The 20,433-nt window shown below is 42.1% G+C and overlaps 1 protein-coding gene across 1 annotated transcript in view; it reads right to left on the bottom strand.

Moving 5' to 3' along the window:
- Window positions 1-469: 469 nt before the first annotated feature.
- Window positions 470-20,433, bottom strand: part of STK4 (serine/threonine kinase 4) — a 44,702-nt gene continuing 24,738 nt past the window's right edge. The window contains exon 11 of the mRNA XM_057365899.1: window positions 470-3,569. Within this exon, the coding sequence (XP_057221882.1) occupies window positions 3,411-3,569 (159 nt within the window). The 3' untranslated portion in view covers window positions 470-3,410. The remainder of the gene's footprint in view (window positions 3,570-20,433) is intronic.

A 20,433-nucleotide genomic window follows, 5' to 3' on the forward strand; every position in this document is an offset into this window, starting at 1 on the left:
GTGAGCCTCTAGCCTCACCTGTTGTGTAGGAAGGTGGATAAATTGATTTGTAGCGAGCCCCAAACCTGCCTGCAGGCTCAGGGAAGCTGCTGCAGAATCAGCAAGGACCTACAGCAGAATGCAGCACCCCCATCCACCAAAGCACCCATGGGACAAACACCCCTGGAGCTCCAGGCAGGGCTGTGCCCATCACTGCTGGAGCTGCCTGAGCATCACCCCCTGAACCCCACAGAGCTGGCAGCTCTCAGACCTGCCCCTCAAATCCACAATCTCACCCCGAGCTGCAGAATCAGGAATGTTTTCAAATGTGTGTCTGACACGTTCACTGCCTGCGTTCCTGAAAGCTTGTGGTCTCCTCCAGAATGTTGCATAACATTGGCTGATTAGAGGTGCATCGTGTTAAAACCCATCCTGATAAACAAAAACACCCCAAAGGATTTTAATGCATAAAATATGAGTCACAACACCGATGCTTTTGGATAGGGACAGTTTATTTGCCCCTTTGAACAAATAAGGCAAGATATTTGAGAAAGATCAAACAAAATCTCCGGTATCAAACTGAGAGGAATGCAACAAAAGTTACTGGTTCATACATATACAAACTAAAGACCCAACACTATTATATACAAACAGCCAGATCTTACAAAATAGCATTTCAAGTCAGCAGTTTATGCCAGTGTTGCTAATTTCTTTGTTACAAAAAAAGTTAAAGCTACAAACTTTCACATTTGTAAGTCTCACATGACCGACACCATCAGTATCTCTGGGTTTTCAGAAGAAAAGAGAATGGTTTGTCCAGAACCTTTTCCACAATGCAGATGGACCCAAGGAGCACATGAATGCAGCTTCACAATTAAGCTTTTTTTCTTTTTTGTTTTGCTTAGAACTTTGTCAAAATAGCCTTCCCTTATGGTACCAGCCTTGGTCTTAGCTTGGAGGACTTTGAGAAATGAACTGTGCTCCCAGACATTCTACAAAAGGATCAAAAAGAGAAATATTTTCTCTAACACATTGAAAATCAGTGAAGGAGAAAATAATTCCTCTGCATTACAGCTCCAAGTGCAAGAAACATCATTAAGTCTCACCCACTGCAAACATTTAAGAAAGGTTCAAAGACAGTTAAGCCATTGGACCAGTTTTAGTTATTTTGGTTCGTTTGCTGTATTTTAAGACAACCACGTCAGCAAAGCAGAGTATTTCAAGAGTGCTTACATTCAGTTACAGCAGTCACAGGTTGCATATTCTGTAAATAGACACCCCCCCGTGGTGTTTCACCTAAAAGTTGGGGTTTCTAATGCCCTCTGATCTCTACAAAGTTACCTACACAGTGCAGAGGAAAACCTCCTTCCAGCAGGACAGGCGTGACCCACGCCACACCCAGGCAGTGAGGAGTTTATTTACGTGTCACAGATCTCTGTCACACCAGAGGTGCTGGGCCACGTCCATCCAGGTCACTTAAACAAGATCCAAATACAGAACAGAGCAGTCCCTCCCAGGCTGGGGGAGTTTCTTTGATGCTGAGGATGCTCATGAATATCACTCCTCATAAAGACACCATCAGGGCAAAGCCTATTGCACAGATTCCAGATGAGCACCCTGGTGCTCCCCAGCACCCGAAGCTGTCAGATTGCAGGTTAGCCCAGGATGAACCCTCCCTGCAGCACCCTACACACACTGCCTTCTGCCTCCCTCTTCCTCAGGGACAGCTGGGATCCCCTGCATTATCAAACTGACACAAACTGATGCAATGAGCCCTGCACAGGGTAAGAATGGCTTGGTTCCTTTCACAGCTGTGGAGCAGAACTGCGAGCAGCAGCCAGGAGCCTGCTCCAGTGGGGAAACAAGACCCTACAGAAACATGGACCGAACATGTCACCTCTGTAGCAGCATTTGATCCAGGAGACACTGCTGTTTAATCATCCAGTGATGTACCAGGGCCCCAGCTCAGACGTGGAAACTGTTCTCTCTTATATAAAAATATATTGGTAGGAACACTTGCTCTGTCCAAACATTCCATCATATGCTAGGAACACTTAAAACTACACGGCTCTGCTGTGATAGCCCACAGGGCAGAGCATTGCTCATCCTCTGCCCTACAAACAGGCTTTGTTTTACTCTCCACTCTGATGTGAGCTGATTGCACCATCCTCACAGCGATTGTACACGCTTGGGGCATCGTGGCTGATTGAGCTGTGCTGGGCAGGGATGGCAGGGAAATTAAAAAAAAAAACAACACAAGAGCATCCAGAGGAACTGGAAGAGACTGAACCTCTTCCAGCAGGACACTGGTAATTGTCTTCTCATCCAGAAAAACTCCGCCCTTGCTCCACCATCATAAATGCACATCTTTGTTAATTCAACAGTCTTTACTTTCAGTTTGACTCTCTCGATGTGCTAAACCTTGCAGAAATGTGCAGGATTGTGAAATCAAGTTTTTATTCAAGCATCTAAAGATGTAAATTTGAAATGAAGCCTATAAAATATTTCACAAGCTGTGGAGATTTTTAAGTCCTCTTAGACACAGCCGAAGTACCTAATTCCTGAGAGAGGTTCACACAACTTCCACCCATCCAAACACTGTTTCCTTTTCCCAGCACTCCATTCTCAGCAGGGTCTCCCTGAAGGACATTTCCAAACAGACAGACAAAGGGGTATCAGATCACTGATTGGCTTTTGGTTTTAAGTGGGTGTGGATTTTAAATTACAGAATGTAATTTCTTATGGAGGCACAACATGCTTTATCTACATGTATAAATTCATAAAATACACAAAACGAGGACAAAACTGAGGTCTTGAAGAAACCACACTTGCTTAAAGCACACAGTGTAAGGCATGGGGCTTATTACAGGCTTTTTAAAAACTGAGATTTAAGTTTCTTTCAAAAGGCTGGAACAGTTTCTACATGTTCTCACCTGCTCTCTTCAGTGACCTAAAACTTATCAGTACCTTAACAGTAGAAAGAAACAGTTAACAGCTTGAAATTGAGTCTGTGCATTCACAAAGGAACACAAAAACAAAAAAAAAAAAAACCACAAAAGAATCAGCTGTTACAGACAACAATCCGTATTAACTTAAACCAAAATGGACTCCTGAAAGTTCAGTGGAAAAGAGAGTGAGCCAACTTTCATTAGCCTATTTCTATCTGGTTCCTCTGGTTTAAAATCGATCTTCCTAGCAGTAACAGAACTCGTTTGGAATAATGTTTTAAATATATGTCTAACATTAAAACATACAATCAGGATTTTCCACATAATGGCATTCCTGAGTTCACAAAGGTGCTATGGAAAAATAAACGAGCAGAAGTATTGCCCTCTATTTTGCTAGCATATTTCAATAGAAATCAATCTGTTCAGTAGTCATAAAAGCAAGGGGCTGATTGTTTGAGGATGGAAGAATGTTCTACCCGTGGCTCAGAAGTTCTGCTGCCGCCGCTTCTTGGCTTCGATGGCGTCGAGGATGGGCTGCCGCTTGGACTGGTACTTCTGGCGAATCTCCTCAATCTCCTGCTCCATCATGGGGTCCAGGGCTGACAGCCTCTTCTGAAGCTCATCCACACTCCAAGTCTTCAGCTAGCAGGGAGACAAAAGAGGAACAGACATCAGCATCAGTGTGGCCACCATCCACGTGCCTGCAGGGATCCTGCTGTGCCTGTGACAACCACAGTGCATCTCCAGGAAACACAGGGAGCTCAGTGAGACTGGCCTGAGCCCCAGGATGCTGCTTCTGCTCATTTCACAGGTACATTACATGCTCTGGTTACTGGCAGTGTAGGCACACAAATAACCAGTGAAATGTTTCCCCCAAGGAGTTGCTTTTCTAATGCTTCATTTTGCAGGCTTAGGACAGAAATGCTGCATTGAGATGGAAGAGAAGCAAAGTTCTCCTCTCCTCCCCTTTCCTTGTACTAAACCTCCTCATGCTAAATGACAAAAGGAGACAGAGTGGAACAGGAAGAAAATCGTATCATTAACAAAAGCTGCATGTGGAAAAAAAAGGCAATTATGTACAACCAGGCTGAATCTCAGTCATGGTGAGGAATTCAGACTCTGCTAAACCAGAAATCCCAGAGCACAAACACACACCAGGTCACTTTGGGTCAGCCTCATACTGATAAAATATGCAAGCTCAATTTGTATTTTGCTGTGCATGTGAAGATGTCAGGCTTGTCTGGACAAGCTCCCTCTCCCCTGAATTCTCTCTCTGCCTGCCCTTTGTTTAACTGGCTCTTTTGCCTGTGCCAATTTGCCAAGAACTGGCACAGGAAAGTTTTGCTCTGTGATTACAGATGCCAAGTGTAACCTGGGATGGTCCAGATTGTCCACAGCTACAGCCTTCATATAATATTGTAATATTATAACCTGTGGAACAGACAGGATTTTAGGATAACATTAAAAAATATGGACACTGGAAGTGCTTCAAATGTTTACTTAAGCACCAGTCCTTTTCCTATCCAAGACCAAGGGATGACAGGAGAGACTGTTTTGCTGCAGCAGGACAGAAATGACTGTGCAGCACCTGCTATCACTGAGCACCTGCTGTGGATGCTAAGAACATGCAAAATAATTCAATTTTTTTTTCTTGTGCACAAAAACTGTCATTTCTTTCACTTCCAACAAATATCATAATTTAGTGACTTATCTTTATTTCACATGCAAGTGGGGCTGTCCTAGTGTAGCTGTTAATTAATCAGCTGTCATGGTTATTCTTCAAGCCATTTCTGAACCAAAACACGCAGTGAAATGTTTGCTGCCCACTACAAGGCAACAAATGAATGTTTAATGGCAGTTTGTATCACTCCTTAAAACTAAGATATGGAAATCCTGATCCCTTTTCCTGAGGTGGAAGCGATACCAGTCCCCAAATCACTAAGTCACCTGCTACCTGATTTCTCACAATGTCTTTTGAAGTTTTCAGCATATTCTGCTAAACAAGATCTCTCCTAGCTGCTGTTTCTGGATCACAAATCCATTTTAATAATCCAGACACATGTAAAACAACCTTTCTGCCCAGGGTATACAGTCTTTCAGCCATTCCAATCAGGCAACTGTTCATTAGAAAGACAAAGCACTTCCTCCACAAAGATATATATTATTTATACACATTAATGCAACTTTAACAGACAGCAGTTTAAGGTGATGCATGGCACCAGTTGCCTTTTCACACTAATTTATTAAGGAGCAGGTAATTATTCAACATTCCACTTCCTCGCAGTCTAGGGAATTGAAAAGTCAAATAAAAATGCAAAACAGAAGAAAATATTAATACAAGTACTGAATATATATACTAAGCAGCCACAGTGCTTGACTGCTTAAAGAGAGTTTTGGAACAAATCTAAAACACCTTGCTCAAGGCTTAAACCAACTGTTAGATGTCAGAAATTGCCCTAGGGCTGCAATCTTCCATGGATGCCCTGTGAGCCATCCTCCTGAAGTGGTAGGTGCTGCTCAGAGCCAGAAACAAAGTGCCTGAGCTGGCAGGGAGGATGTACAGTGATGGTCTGTCCAGTGGCTGCAAGAAAACATTGCCCCACTGCTGTCCCTGAACGGGGTGGAGCATCACGGGACATCCTCCGCAGACACCGACACAAAGTCCTCCTGCAAAGTGTAAGAACTGCCTGCCAAGGGACACCACAGCTTTGACAGCTCCCAGCACTGTGTTTGTGAGGACAGATGGCTCAACGGTAGGGAAGATGCTGGAGCTAAGTCTGGAGTGGGCAAAGCCCACAGATTGATATTAATATGAACCAACTGGGAAGTGGGATACCTGCGTGACGCAGAGCTGCTCACGGAGCCTGATCACGGGGTAAACAGGATGGGGATGGTGGGAGAAGGAAGGGAGGCAGGCCCATGTGTGCAGGAATCTGGGAGCACAGGAACATCCTGTGTGCAGTGCTGTGGCAGTCACGATGCACTAACTGCAGAGTTTTCATCTGCAGTAGCGGCACCCTGGCTGTGAATTCCATGCTGCTCCTGGAAGAGGGGGAGAAGCAAAAGGGCAGCACTGGTGAAAGGTCCAGGAGGTGACTGCTCAGGCCAGACGAGCTGATGGGAGACTGACAGGTGCCCCATGGCTAATGAGAACCACGAGAACCACAGAGAGCAGAGGACACCCAGCCCTGAGCTCCTGCTGAGCCTCAGGCTGCGACAGCAAGAGCCCGGGGATGTGCCCTGGGCCATTACTCAGCCCGTCCTTCCACTCACACACACATCTTTAGAAGGAGAAAAAACAAAAAAAAATCCTGTTCACAATGTGATGGCCTCCATTTCACTTTGCTGCCTGACATTTCACTGTAAGCTAATGCCACAGACAGGCTTTCTCCCAGAAATGAAGTTTTCGACTCCAGTATATCTGTTTCTGCAGCGGTGCACTCCCGGGACACTGACATTATTCTCTTACAGAAACGCCAGGAGCAAAATAAGACAAGAAGGACAAGGACAGCATCTTATGACAGACAGTTACTCAGGGTAAAGTCTCAGTGCTGAGCAGCTGCAATTAGAGCTGGTTTTAGCCACGGGCTCAGTCCCATTCCTCTCCTCACTTCTCAGCAATTCCTCTGCTCTAAGAAGTCTGTCTCTGTASAAGCTATCTATTTTTGTCCGAGCTGATCAAATACCTAAGACAAACTTTTAAAGGAAGGAATATAATTTCAAATGTAAAGCCTGATACAAAATACTTGTCCTAAGGTTGGCCAAACAAATCTATCACAATGGTGAGCACAGTGAAAATCACCCAGCAAGCATGTATGTTGAGAAAACTAATTTTTTAACTGATTAACAGTTACATTTTTATTTGAGGCTTTGAGAAGGATCTTAACTCTGTAAAATGCCCAGCTGAAGACAAATGTCAGAGGTGGAAGTGTTCATCTGAAAGCCTCTCACCCATGGCTGTGCTGTTTGTTTTCTTCAGACATCACTGACAGCAACATCTTGTTTTAATATGCTGATGATTTCCACCGTATAATTCAGCAGGACATACATAATTATATCCTTTGGAAGGACATAACCTACAGCCTTTCCATGCCTATGCAGTAGTGATGGACAAATCAGGAGCAGATCATTTGAAATACMATTTCTCCCTCAAGGAGAAGATTTGTAAGCTATTCATGACATTCCTTTGTCAGCATTTCTGACAGATTTGCAACAACTACCCCTCTGAATAATGTTCAACTCAGCAAACTGCTTCTGAGTTGCACTTCTTTCAAATCAGCATTTTAAAAACAGGGAAAAAAAAMCAACCCCACTTGCATTTCTTACAGTCAGGTAAAGTGTCACAGCAACATGATATTCTACTGAATGTAAATGAGCCTAAGCAGCAAAAGGAGAATAAATAAAAGCTCTCTGCAGACATGTCAGACACAGCCACAGGTTTGATATTCAAGGGCATCATGCTCTGAACTTCAGACCTCTGCTGCTCTGTCCTAAGCAGGACACARTCCAAAACCTTGCCATGGTATTTTTAAACAGATCATGCCAGATTTCCGTTTCACATAAATCAAACAAACAAAAATCTGTTGTAAAACACAAAGACTGGAGAATTAACTCAGCCTCTGCCCTGTCCCGGCAAAACCCAAACAAAAACCCAAACGGTGAAAACTTTTTGAATTGGAAGCTGATGCAAGTGATTTATCCCAGTCCTCTTACTCCTCACAGTCCTCACACAGAGGAGCACCCGTGCTGCTTTGCCTGCTGCAAGGTCTGGAGCTTGACCAGTTTGGGATTTGGCACATCCCTGGTCCCTCCACAGCCCTTGAGCAGCACAAGGTCACCATGCCTGGACCAGCCTGCACTACTGACATAAATACAGCCATCCAGTGACCCCAGAGTCCCTTCAGCTACCATTCTGATTAGCTCCTCTAGCAAAAACACTGCCAGCAAAACCCCCTTGCTGCATGAATTGTGAGCATCAAACAGAAAAGAGCTACTTCTCAGCAGCTTCCACACATTTCTCCCCTGACAGAAGGTTTTGGCCAAGCTCTAGCTCACTGACTGCACAGGAATCAAAAAATATTATCTTGGGGCAAGTGGAAAACATGTTCCTCATGAAACTTTCTTTTTCCTCACTGATACTGAATTTGATCCCTGCATTTAGCACAAAGTCTTTTCTTTGCTTATCTGCAACGTTTCAGGCTATCTGGGCTTTGCTTTTAAACACTGCCTTTGAAACCCTGACGCTTGTGCCAAACATGAACACCCTCTATGCTCTGGAAAGAGATGCATTTGTTCTACCATCACTTTTTAAACATACAGATGGACCCTGCAATATGTGTGGAACAAAATTGGAATATATGTGACACAGGTGAGATGAAGTTACTTTCCTCATGAAGAAAGCATTTGAACAGTTTTTCAGAAGGACATTTTCAGAAGGTCTTGATACTACAGCAAATCCTACAAATAAAATTAGGAAATTGTTCCTTTCTTCCATAGCCCTCTAGTCACATCCCTCTGCCATGATTTCTGTGAGTTTGAACACTTGTCTTCCACATGGCTCAGAGTATTTTCTGAATATCCTCCCACTGTTCCCAGGAGCCCATGGCTTTTTAGGAAGAAAACACCCAGCTGCAGCAATCGCTCTGCCTGCCTTTCACCCAGTTATTCCAGGTGACATTTACTGCTCAACATAACTTGATGTCAAACTTTAAAGTTTTATATAGCCCTTAGAAAAACTGGCTTTAGCAATTATCACTTCATAAGGGGCAGTGGGAGTTTGAAGACTAAAATACAGAAGTAATAAAATTGCAGCTTCCCACGCTACGCAGGGAAATAAAATTCTTAGTACTAAAGACACGAGCTAGATGGCAACTAAGGAAAAAACAAATTAATTGTCTATTTAGCACAGCTTTTGTTGTTATAGCTTCCTTTTAAGCTTAGTTTTATGCTGCAATCTAGCATACCCAGTGACCAAAGTACCCAAGAAACTCATCAACCCCATCAGAAGGGAGCACAACCTGTCATTTATTTGTGTGTATTTAGACAGACAAACTCTAAACATGGCTTGAGAAGGGGTTTTACCCAAATGCAGTTACACAAGCTATGCTAAACATTAAATGCTAAATAGGATTTTGCTGTTAGAGATAATGAAAAGTATTACTAGGGTMATACAGCAGCAACAGTGTACTTCAAAAGAACAAAACCAGAACAACCAACTGGGASTAAAATTGTGTGGAAGCCCCTCATGGGAGGCTGCTGATRATCACACTTGACAGCAGAAGTGGCWACACATCACAGAYGAGTACAAAACAATTCCTACAAGTTAAATYAAGTGTTCAGGTGTCCTTTGGGAAGGGAGGCTCTTCACAGAAGAGAATAATTAAACTCTTGCTTCACTTGACCKTGGCTATCACCAAGGCTATCAAGATGCTTCCAGTCTGATAAAACCAATTCCAGAACCCTGCAGATCAGTTTGACCTGTATCCACCTCAACTTCTGAACTTTTCCTCTGCCACCTCCTCAAAGGGGGTTTTATTTTTGGGTGCTGTGACTATTTGTAGCAGCCAGCTTGGGRCAGAGCTCAGCCTGCAGCAGGTGAGAGTGCAGGGGTGCCACAGAGAGCATGAGCCAGGGAGGGATGTCAAGGATTCATGAATGTGAGCTCTGACAAGTGAAAGAGCCCAGATTATCCTGGAATTAGCCTCCTGTAACTTGAAAGACTGGTTAAACACGGTATCAATTAAATGCTCATATCAAATATACTCCAAGGACACAGATTACTCAAAAGTACTGTGCACTTTTTTAAAGCAGAAAAAAAAAAAGTAAGTATTCAGTTTCTCTGGCCAAAATTAAATGTAGAAGGTGATTTCTCACTCTAAGCAGYGCTCCAGACTTTAGATCCTGAGGATGGTGATATAAATTGGTGTTGGAATGGCATGCCATTTTTTCCCATAGCAGTTTTCCTGAAATGCTGCCTCAATACCACTTGGCATCCTTTCAATCACCGCTCTAAAAATTAAGTGCCTTGCTCTCGTTTACGTTTCCAGCACAAGGAAGCCTTGATGTAATGTATGAGCAGGCATTAACTATTTATTCACTYTAAGTTGCCAAATGCAAAGGACACAAGGACTCATTGGCACTTTCTGACTATTTTTCCTCATCCGTCAGGTCCCTACAACTTCACAGATCTGTCAGGCAGAACAGCCATGCTACAGAGGGGCTGCAGYAAATCAGAACAAGCCCTGGTGCCTACACAAGCACTAATTATCTTGATTTTCCTCCCTTTTAGCATCAGCATGTCAGGGAAGTTTCTCACTGTTATGAAAGCAGCAGATGAAACACGCTCATTGTGGGATTTCATGCAAGATTAAAAATACAGATATTAATCTTTCAAAAGATTTGAAAAATAAGTCTCAGCAGCACAAGCTTCTGCTTTTAAYGCACCTTAATTATTTAGGCAATGTACTGGCAAAACACATCACGGGCTGCAGCATCCAGCACTGGCCAAAACAGCACTGCAGCTACAACTTCCCAATGAAAAGAAACAGGAGCTGTGATCAGAGCACATCTGGAGACTGTTCTCAGGCCAGCTCACCTGAASAGCAGATGGCCTTCACAAAGAAATAACACTTTCAATGAGATCATCATCTGACCTAGAGGTCAGGCCAGCTTAAGCCAGTTAAAAATCTAAGTGCAGTCACAGCATCACTTTTTGAGGAAGAAAAGATGGACATGGCCACACGCTCAGCTTTTGATCCTCAGCTGGACTGGAGAAATGTGTCTTAATAGAGAATTATATCAGGGGAGACCCAGAGCCTCTCAMGTGAAGTGTTTGGGATGGCTCCACCTCACTTACACAGATGTGGGGTTTTATGAGTACTGGAAGTGAAGCACCTTATTGCTATGATGCCAGGAAGGATTCCAGTTAATTTGCCATGTAGCTCTGCTCACTTGATTAAAATAAAGGCTCCCAACACCAGCCCAAGGTGTCTGTACCATCCCTACAGAATCACTGCAGGGCCATGAGTGCCACCCTTCTATGACCCTATAGACAGCAGGGACTGCAGAACTGTGGGGACACCACAGCCTGGTGAACACCCCTGGGCTGCTCCCAGCCAAAAACTGAACCCCACCAATCCCTGCTTAATCCTCACAGGGCTCAGAAAAGTTTTGGTCCCATAGAACCTCTGCAAACCGTTATTACYCTCAGCATTGTCCTGAAATATTAAGAAAGAAAACCCATTCAAAGCTCAAACCCTGCTCATTGATATGGGTGCTGAGTGTTCATTAAAAAAAATAAAGCTTTTTAAGAAAATAGCAATTAATTTTAATCTTCTAAGCTCCAAGATTAAATTTCCTTTTTTAGCCTTAGTGTCAATTATGAGTATGAATAGCCCCATTCACTTCCAAAATCATCCCAAGTACTGTACACACTTAATCTAAACAAAGGGAATGACAAATTGTGTCAGTGTTATTCTGCAGCACTGAACTTCACAAAGTCCAAACCCTGAAATCCTTTAGGAACTCGGAAAGTGGCTGACTACTCCTATAACGACAAATACAAGTTATCACACTGTTATTCTTTTTTCAGTAACTGAATTACAAACCAAGCTAAAAGGTCAGCCTGTCTGGACAAGCAAGCAAAAATAAAAAAAAATAACTGAATTACAAACCAAGCTAAAAGGTCAGCCTGTCTGGACAAGCAAGCAAAAATAAAAAAAAAGAAAAAAAGAAAAAAAAGAAAAAAAAAAGTGCAAAAAAGGAGCACCATTTGCTTTTAAAAAGCACTTGCTTGCCAGAGGTTTGATTAAATAAAAACAGCAGGGTTTTTTACTGTCTCTAAGTGATTATGATTTAATTTTCTTAAGTAAGAGTATAAAAATACCTCTGAACATGCTAAAATAAATCATGTCATTGGGCTTTGAGGATCTGGCTAGCTGCACAATTCTAACTATAAAATACAGAGCTGACCAACGTGGGGTTTCACTCTTTTTTTTAAAAAAAAAAACAATCTGTCAGAAAATGCTAATTCCTTTAAACCAAACAATTGGTTTTTTTTACAAATCTGAAAGGTTTAACTAAGTTCTGCTAGGAAGGGCACATATGTCCATAACAGAGCTTCCTTCCAATCCCAGGTACCCTTCACTCCTCTCCCTTGCTCCTAAGGGCTCTACTTGCCGAAGGATTAACAATTAATTGCTTTATTCAGGATCACTTATACTGAATAAAGCAGAACAACTGAAAAAGCAAGAATACCTGAACTCAAAATGATCCATTCATACAATATTGCTCAGTGTGAAACACAAATGAAGTGGTAACCAATTAATTAACACTAAATCAGTACTTGAACACAGCCTTCATTAATGATGTGGAGTAAGAAGCATCATTAACATATCTGAAGACTTCACACACTCAAATCTGCAAGGCACAGAGAAGGCTTAAAACACATTTCAGTTTCAGAGGCTTAAGACTACATCATCCATGGCAAAAAGCCATTATAGCTTTAAATAACTTGGGCTTATTTATCTTAACACTCAAGAGTATTAAACTTTATTCAACAAACACTTTTGAGTCTTAGTCTCCCACTTTATTTCCAGCTCCAGRAGAGCTGCTAAAAGGGGTTTGTTTCCAGGAAGACCCCACGTTGTTGACACAAAAGTGARGCTTATTACAAAACCTTGGTCCAGTGCTGCTCTGCCTCCCCTCCTTCWCTGAAGGAAAGGAGGAAACAGCTGCAGTTTGAAGGCAGAGAAGACAGGAGAGAGAATTAAAAGCTTTTTGACAAAAGACTGAATTACAGAAATTTCCAGGGCATTCTGAGAAAGTAAATAACTGCATGTCCATRTAGTTGTCTTTAAAACCAAGGCTCATGTGTTTAATATTTAAGATGCAATTTGGGGCAATCTCCCAGTGAAGCATCTCCTCAAAATTCACGTCACATGAACCTGCACAGTTCAACATGAAAGGTTTACCCAGTTGTTCACTATTACTTGGGCATCCATTTATAATGGCCCTGCACAATGGCAAGGCACAAAACAAGAASGAATTAAACACTTAATTTCTGAATAATATTTCTTTCAAACTGTATCACTCTGTATGTATTAAGCTGCTCTTTCTCCCTCTTCCTGAAGGTCAAAGCTTTGATTCTGAATCATAAAATGCTTTGGGTTGGAAGGGCCCTTAAAAGTCATCCAGTCATGGGTAGGGACAATTTCCACTGTCTCAGGGTGCTCCAAGCCCTGTCCAGCCTGGCCTTGGGCACTGCCAGGGATCCAGGGCAGCCACAGCTTCTCTGGGCACCCTGTGCCAGGGCTCCCCACCCTCACAAGGAAGGATTTCACCCCAATACCTGATCCAAGACACCCCAAGGTTACRCCGGCAATAAGCAACACCTCGATGCTTCTGCAGGTTTGAAAGAAATGCAAGAAGAGGCTGCACAAGGTCAAATGCAGCAGGTGCAGCAGTCAGGTGAGACCCTGCCCACTGGAAAGTGTTCACAGAGGCTGACAGAGCCTTCATCCCCTGGCTTTTCCAGATGGTCCTGACTCCATCCCTCAAGAGGCAATCCAGAGCAGCTCTAACARACTCCCCATGCAGAGTCTCCAAAAGGAGCCCTTTTTGCTACAGATGAGAAAAACCTGGACAAGCTTGTCTTTTTTTTTAGGCTACATTACCCTTTACAAACATTTGTACTGACAGATGAGCTGGAAGAAGATTTTAGAAGCATTTTAAATAGATCTCGTTTCAGCAGCAGTGTTCTTTCTTTAAGGGAGATGCTGTGCCAAGAACACATCCAGCCCTGAAAACACATCTCAAGGCATAACAAGGCTCAAACAGGTTTTCTAAAGAATTCACTGTGCTCAGACATTATTTTTTCAGCATCACACCTTCAATTACTAATTCCTCTCCCCACTCTCCCAAAGCAGAAATGCATGTTGCAGCCTGAACTTAAAACATGCAGCAGTAGTGGAACAAATCCAATAATCACAGACCCAGGATGAAGTTCTGTTACTTAGTTCATCCACAAAACTTTCAGTCAATGTCTCAGCWGATTAAATCTAGAGTAGGCAAGGGGCCTCAAAGATAGCCCAGGATGTTGRATTTACAAGTCTGAGTACTCTGATATGAAGTCGATTTCAGGTTACATTATTTCAGCCTCCATTAAGGGCTATGACCTAAGCAGTTCGACACAAACTGCAGCAACTCATTTTACTTCCCACTCACTGCAAGTTTCATCTAAAAGCCTCATGTCACAGAAGGCCTGCTATACACAAAAATATAGCAAAAAATGAAAATTTGACAGCAAGTTGTGGCAGTAAGTGCTTTGCAATCAATGTCAGTTTGCTCTGAAGTGAAAGCAGGTGGTGAGCAATGACCCTGTTACCAAATGGAAGAGAGCAGGAATCTATTCTCTTCCCCAGCACACACAGGAGTCATGGCACTGAATACCTTTTTCAATTTTAAATATTGCTAACAAATTTTAAAACCAAATGTGGTATATTCTTCTTCTTGTTGTTGTTGTTATAAAGGGAATTTGGAAAGGTTTATCAAACCTACATACCCAGAGCTTGCTGTGAATCACACTGGAGGTTTGACACAGCCATGAATCCCACAAGGTTTGCAATAAGGTTCAGAGTATCTTCCTCATGGAAATGTTACAGAAGATTCAAGACCACTTAAMAAACAATAAAAGAGAGAAGCAAGCTGCTCCTGAGCTTATTTTTAAAAAGACTGTTTGACTACAAGGTGACARAATGAACCATTTGTCCTTAATAAAGATGTCACCAGTTAAAAGTATTTGCTGGGAAGAACATACTAAATATGCTGGAAAGGTAATGCTTAAAAGAGACATGAACAATTAACAGAGCTTTAAAAATTCTTGGCAGATGGTTGAAGAGAAAAAAAGAAAGGAAACCCATTCAAAGGATGTCAATGTTATGAATCAAGACAGGTGACATTTAAAACCAATGAATAAAACATCACGAAAACCTGTCTCTTTTTATAAATCATACTTCACAGTGGAACTACATCTAGGTAATATACTTCAAAATCTTCCTYAATAAGCAGGAGATACCATGGGGGTACAATTCAGGTTTGTCAGTTAATAGTTGTCTATCCTGGACTGCCTTCTGTTGTCAGAAAAACAGTCCTTTTATTCAAGTTTGTTTCCCTCCCTCCCACAAAAAAAAAAAAAAAATAGCCTTAATGCTCTCCCAAAGAAAGAAATCTTTATTTTAGATACAGCACCAAAGAAATAAGTATCTCAAGTTTCCTTGCTTTCCAACCAGGAATCTGCCCTAGTTCCATAGGGCCTAGACAGAGATATCTATCAGCCAGCCCAGATCTGGTTTTATCTCTCAAACTGATGAATGCCCCAGCAAATAAGTTCACTTTATGTTCCAAGTAAGACCATTGGAAGAAATCAGTGCCTGAGAAGTAATTTTTATTCCAGTCACCACTGGGAAAAAGGAGAGTTCATGATAGATGAAGGGAAGAAACATTTGGACAGAGAAATCCTTGAAGATTCACTCAGAGTGTTTAGTTTGGTCTTCGAAAAATGTATTTTTGGTACYGAAAAAAGCTCTACTATACCCAAACTTTTTTCTTCTTCTACACAAAACTATACRTATTCAAATGAATTTTTTGAACAATCAATCTTAATTCATCAGACAAGGGTCAGAGAAATGTGCTCTCTTAGAAAATAAAGAATGTAATCTAGGTTCATAATAATTCAATAGAAGTTTCAAGATTATTTGACTTTCAGCAATGCCATTTACATGACCTACAAATGTGCACTCTCTAATACAGCTTTTTTTGCTCCTGACCAAGCAAACAGACTTTCTGGTGTGTTAGTAACCAGCTCAAATTACTCACTTGAGTAATTTGGATGGAAGAAAGTAGGAACAGAAAGATTAGTGCAGAGGCCTGCATCTGACAACTTTACCAAGCTGCTTAAAAGGCAGGAGTAAAAAGAAGATAAACCTAAGAGGATCACTGCAAAGTCAGGAAACACTATAAAATGATAAATTATAAAAAGTCACACACCAGCAGCTTACTCATAYAATGCAAATACTCCTAGCATCTACCTTAACCCTGTATCCTCAGCACGCCTTCCTCCTATTGCTAGCAAAGACCCAAAGACCAGTTCCAACAAAAAAAAAAAGAGCCAATTATTCAGTCTGCCATCATTTTCAAAGCTGGCAAYGGCACAGAAAATACTCTCAAGTTTTTAATCGATTGAACTTTTAAAAGGACAAAAGGTAGTAAAGCTATAAAGCATCAATATTAGATTGCTAACAAATGCTATCCAAATGGATGTTCAGAGAAACCCMAGACGTTGAATGTTCCAGGTACTGGCAGACAACGAGCTGCTCACAAGACAAATGACACCTTCACAGACAGAATACAATAAATTAGACACTCTGGTCATTGTAAAGCAGCGAGTGTTTACTGTTATTGATAAGCAATAAATCACTTGCCCTCCAACAGTTCCTCCCTATAAATCACTTCCAGTGAAAGAAACAGATGGTTCCAGGATGCAGCCATTCTTCAGCACTGGGCTGGGAGAGGCAATGAGCTGAGCTGAGCTGAGCTGAGCTGAGCTGAGCTGAGGGATGACCACTTTAACTGCAGCTGTTCACAGGGGCAGCAGCAGCTGTAATTCCAGCTGTAATTCCAGCTCCTGAGATTCCAGCTGGTGCCAGGCTGGGCAGCACTTGGTGCTCCCGAGGGCATCCTCACTGCAGCCCAGTGCCCTCCATCATGTCTGGATCCCTCCTGCCTGGACCACATCAAGCAAATCTGATCTGTGGGTACTGCCAGGCTGGTGTCTAMCCCCAGAATCAAAAATACAACATCATCCTGATGCTCTGACAGCCTTGCTCTGAAAGAATTCAGCTTTCTGTACACTCTTCAGCAACTTTAGTTTCTTGCCAGCACACCAACACCTCATTTGTCAAACTGGAAGGAAACAGATTCACATTCACATCCTCACTGCAAGCAAACAGCACGTTGTTCAGGCTGAACAAGCTGAAGGCATCTTTAGAACAACACATTTTCCTTTTCTGCTGGTAAAGATATCAGAAGTGGGTTTACTTATTTATTTATTTATTTTAAAAATCTGTTTCCAATGTTATGTTTGAACTACTAAGTAAAAGCACAGAAAAACGAGGATACAAATAATAACAGAACATCCCAGGTGAGATCAGCATAATGGAACACTGTCTCCAGTACACAGAAAATTTTATTTTTCTTTGCTACTTCAAAAAAAAAAATCTTCACTCAGTGAAGAGGAATGTTTGCTTTTATCTACATTATACTKGTAAAAAAGAAAAATATAAGGAGTATCTGTTAAAAGCCCTGGCTAGGAGCCGCTTACATACACACACAAAAAATACCACAGTTTCCTACCAAATARTTATAAATGGACATACAGTTATTCAGCTGTTTGAAGGAAACTGCAGTTGTGATACCAACTCCTGCAGTGCAAGTWATTTAAGATCTCCAAAAGATGCAAATATACTTTGAGAAATGGGACTTAATTAAAATTTAATGGTTTTCTCGATGTTTTGCTTCAACCAGTTGCCAGACCATTGCTTTGTCTCTTACGTGAACAAACTGCAATGCCAAGTGTGAAATTCATTTCTGTTGTCCACTCCTTTTGTCCCACTGGCTCGGTGAGTCAGAATCCAACTCCTACAGCTTCCAGTCCCAAGGAGCCCTGGGCAGGACTCAGGGTAAGCAAACAAAACCAGAGACCACAGTAAGAGGTCTGCTTTGGAAATGAAGATGCCTCATTTCAAAACTGGTGTATTTTAAGGAGCACATTCCATGGAGRAAACATGTATGGACAGCAAATTGTGGCCTGAGCACTTTTTCCAGTTGTCTGGCCTGTTGCTTCCAGAGATCTGTAKCTGGGGGAAGAGCTGGGTGTGACCCCACAACTGCAGCTCAGTGAAGCTCCTTCTCTTCCCATCCTTGGCAAGGAGACCAAGGAGCCCAAAATTGTTCTGGTACCTGGGGGCTCTGCCTATGCAGCCCTGACAAAGGTGGCAGATGGGGAGCACTCATATTCTTCCTCCCAATTAGAGGCAATTAACACCTCCTGCTCATCCTCCTTTATTTTGCACAGGAAAATTTTCCTAAGCCACAGCTCTACTGCTTGCAGGACAGTGTTCCCCAGCAGCAGAGAAACAGATGACACCGCGCACTGAGGAGTGATGAAGTCTGTTCTGGAATCCGGGGAAATCACAGCAATCTTTCCTGTCCAAAGGAATTCCCATCAGCAGCCAGTGAGACACAGCTCAGAGGGAGCTAAAAAGATGAGCTAATGCAGAAAATGGCACTGACAGCATGGGAACACAGAGATGAAACACAGGTTCACTCYCAGCAGGCTGCAGGGTGGTGACACTGTGACCAAAGGCCACGGCAACAGCCACCTTCCACAGAAATCTGAGAAACTGCCCATCTCTACTCCTTCCCCYTCTGCAAAGCCTGACATKCTCAAGGTTTTATGTTAGTTTGATTTTTGTGAGGACAGAAGCTGTGCTCCAAAGTGTTCCTGCTTCAATGAGACCTGTGAATGCAGATCCTCTTCATTAAGCCAAAGAGAGAGAAGGACAGACCCAAATTAGAGCTGCTGATAATTGCAGGAATGGGAAAGGTCTGACTCACCAAGACCCTGCACATGCAAGCAAATCAAGGCCTTTCCAAAAGAAGCAGCACACTTCTTAGGGAAGAGACATAAACCTTGTTTCTGGTTGTTACCTTCCTTCCCAGCACCGAGGCAGCAGTGGTTTTGACTTCACATCCAAAATGAGCCCCCAGGGTAGCAAAAATTCACTGACAACTGAAAAAATTATGACTTAGAATTACAGCAAAACCTGACCTAAGGTCAATTCACTGATAACTGAAAAAAWTGTGACTYAGAATTACAGCAAAACCTGACCTAAGGTCAATGCTACAGGTATTAAAAAACCCAGCAGTTGCATCATGATGGCAAAATTTGATATTGATTGGGGCTCAACTGCCACTGATTTTTTTTGCATGTGGAACCACACTCATGAAATAAAATTGAAAAGGTTTCAGTGTTGTCACAGCTGCCATAAGCCAGGAGTGGCTGGCACCTGCTAATTTGCTAACAAAACAGGCTTTCAGTAAAAGGATTACTGATGTAATACAAAACATTCAAGACTGGCTGATCCACAAATATGTGCTACAATAGGTTTGGCAACACTGAGGGCCTTTCAAGCAGAGCCAGAATAAAAACAAGTGATTCTACATTAGCCACAAGTGATATTAGAATATTGACCTGCTCAGAGSAGTTAAAAGGCTTTTAAAATAGGAAGAAGTAAAGGGTTTGTTGTGTTTAAGGGAAGGAAACACTACACAACTAATTTTCCTGTATGTTACAACACCACTGAAAGATTWAAGTGAAAAAATGTAGGACATTGTCTAAACAAATCTTCTAGCATTATTAAGTCTGTGCAACAGCATGTGACTAATGCTCACTGGCAAAATTAAATTCAGCTACAAAAATTCTGAGATCTGATTATGGCAATTAGGAGTTCTCCATACAATGCAGCCTGCCCATTATCAGCCTACCCCTGCAGCAGTCTCCTGTTAGAGTTTGYTATATTCTTCCTAAAAGCAAGAATTTTTACCCATAATTAGTATTTTTCTCCCCATGTTAAATAAATCATAATGTTGTTGAAAATATTGTTTGTAGTCAATCAGGGCTTAAAAGATCCTCGTTGAAAAGAAAAGTGAGAGGGGATAAACATTAACAGCACCAGGCACTGACAAATCAGTCAAYAACAACTTCTACCTCAGGATCCCAAGCTGGAAATGCTTTTCTGGAAATACTCTGGATTAATGCCATCTCTGATCACAGCTAGTACAAAGCCAGAGCATCACATTTAGGAGGAATGGAGTTCCTCACCTTTCAGAACGGGATCTCTGGGTTTTCAGCTCTGCAGTGCATGGGGTTGACTCAATTTAACCCTCATCCAATGTGACATTGCCATTGTGATATAAATAGTGTCTTATTTGCCTGCTTCAGAAGAACAATGTTAGTCAAGAAAAGGTCAAATGGTTTTGCCACAGGGAAAAAAAGAGCAAAAATCTTTTGTAATTTAATACCACCCTTTTTTTTTGTTTTTTTTGGAAGACAGGAGACTCCAGGTGCTAGTCACACAGGAGGGAGAGGAATACAGAAAAGAAGTGAAGGTATATTTATCTAGTCTGCAGTAGGAGAAAGCAATAATATTTCAATCATTTCCTAGGGCCCAGAGGAACTAATATTTACCCTGCATCTCACTGATCTCATCTCTACTTGGAATGCTGCAAACTCTGTAGAAAAAGGCTGCTCAAACCTGCCTACTTTGACAATGCAGAAGTTTTAGCTGCAGGCAGGTCTAGGACRGATGTACTGGGTACAACTGATGAATGCTTTTTTTTTTCTTATTTCCCAGTGCTTATTGCATTGATGCTTTCAATTAAAATCATT

The sequence above is a fragment of the Malurus melanocephalus genome, unplaced genomic scaffold (assembly GCF_030028575.1).
Source record: "Malurus melanocephalus ecotype Western Australia unplaced genomic scaffold, MMel_1.1 scaffold_59, whole genome shotgun sequence".
Taxonomy (NCBI): Eukaryota; Metazoa; Chordata; class Aves; order Passeriformes; family Maluridae; genus Malurus; species Malurus melanocephalus.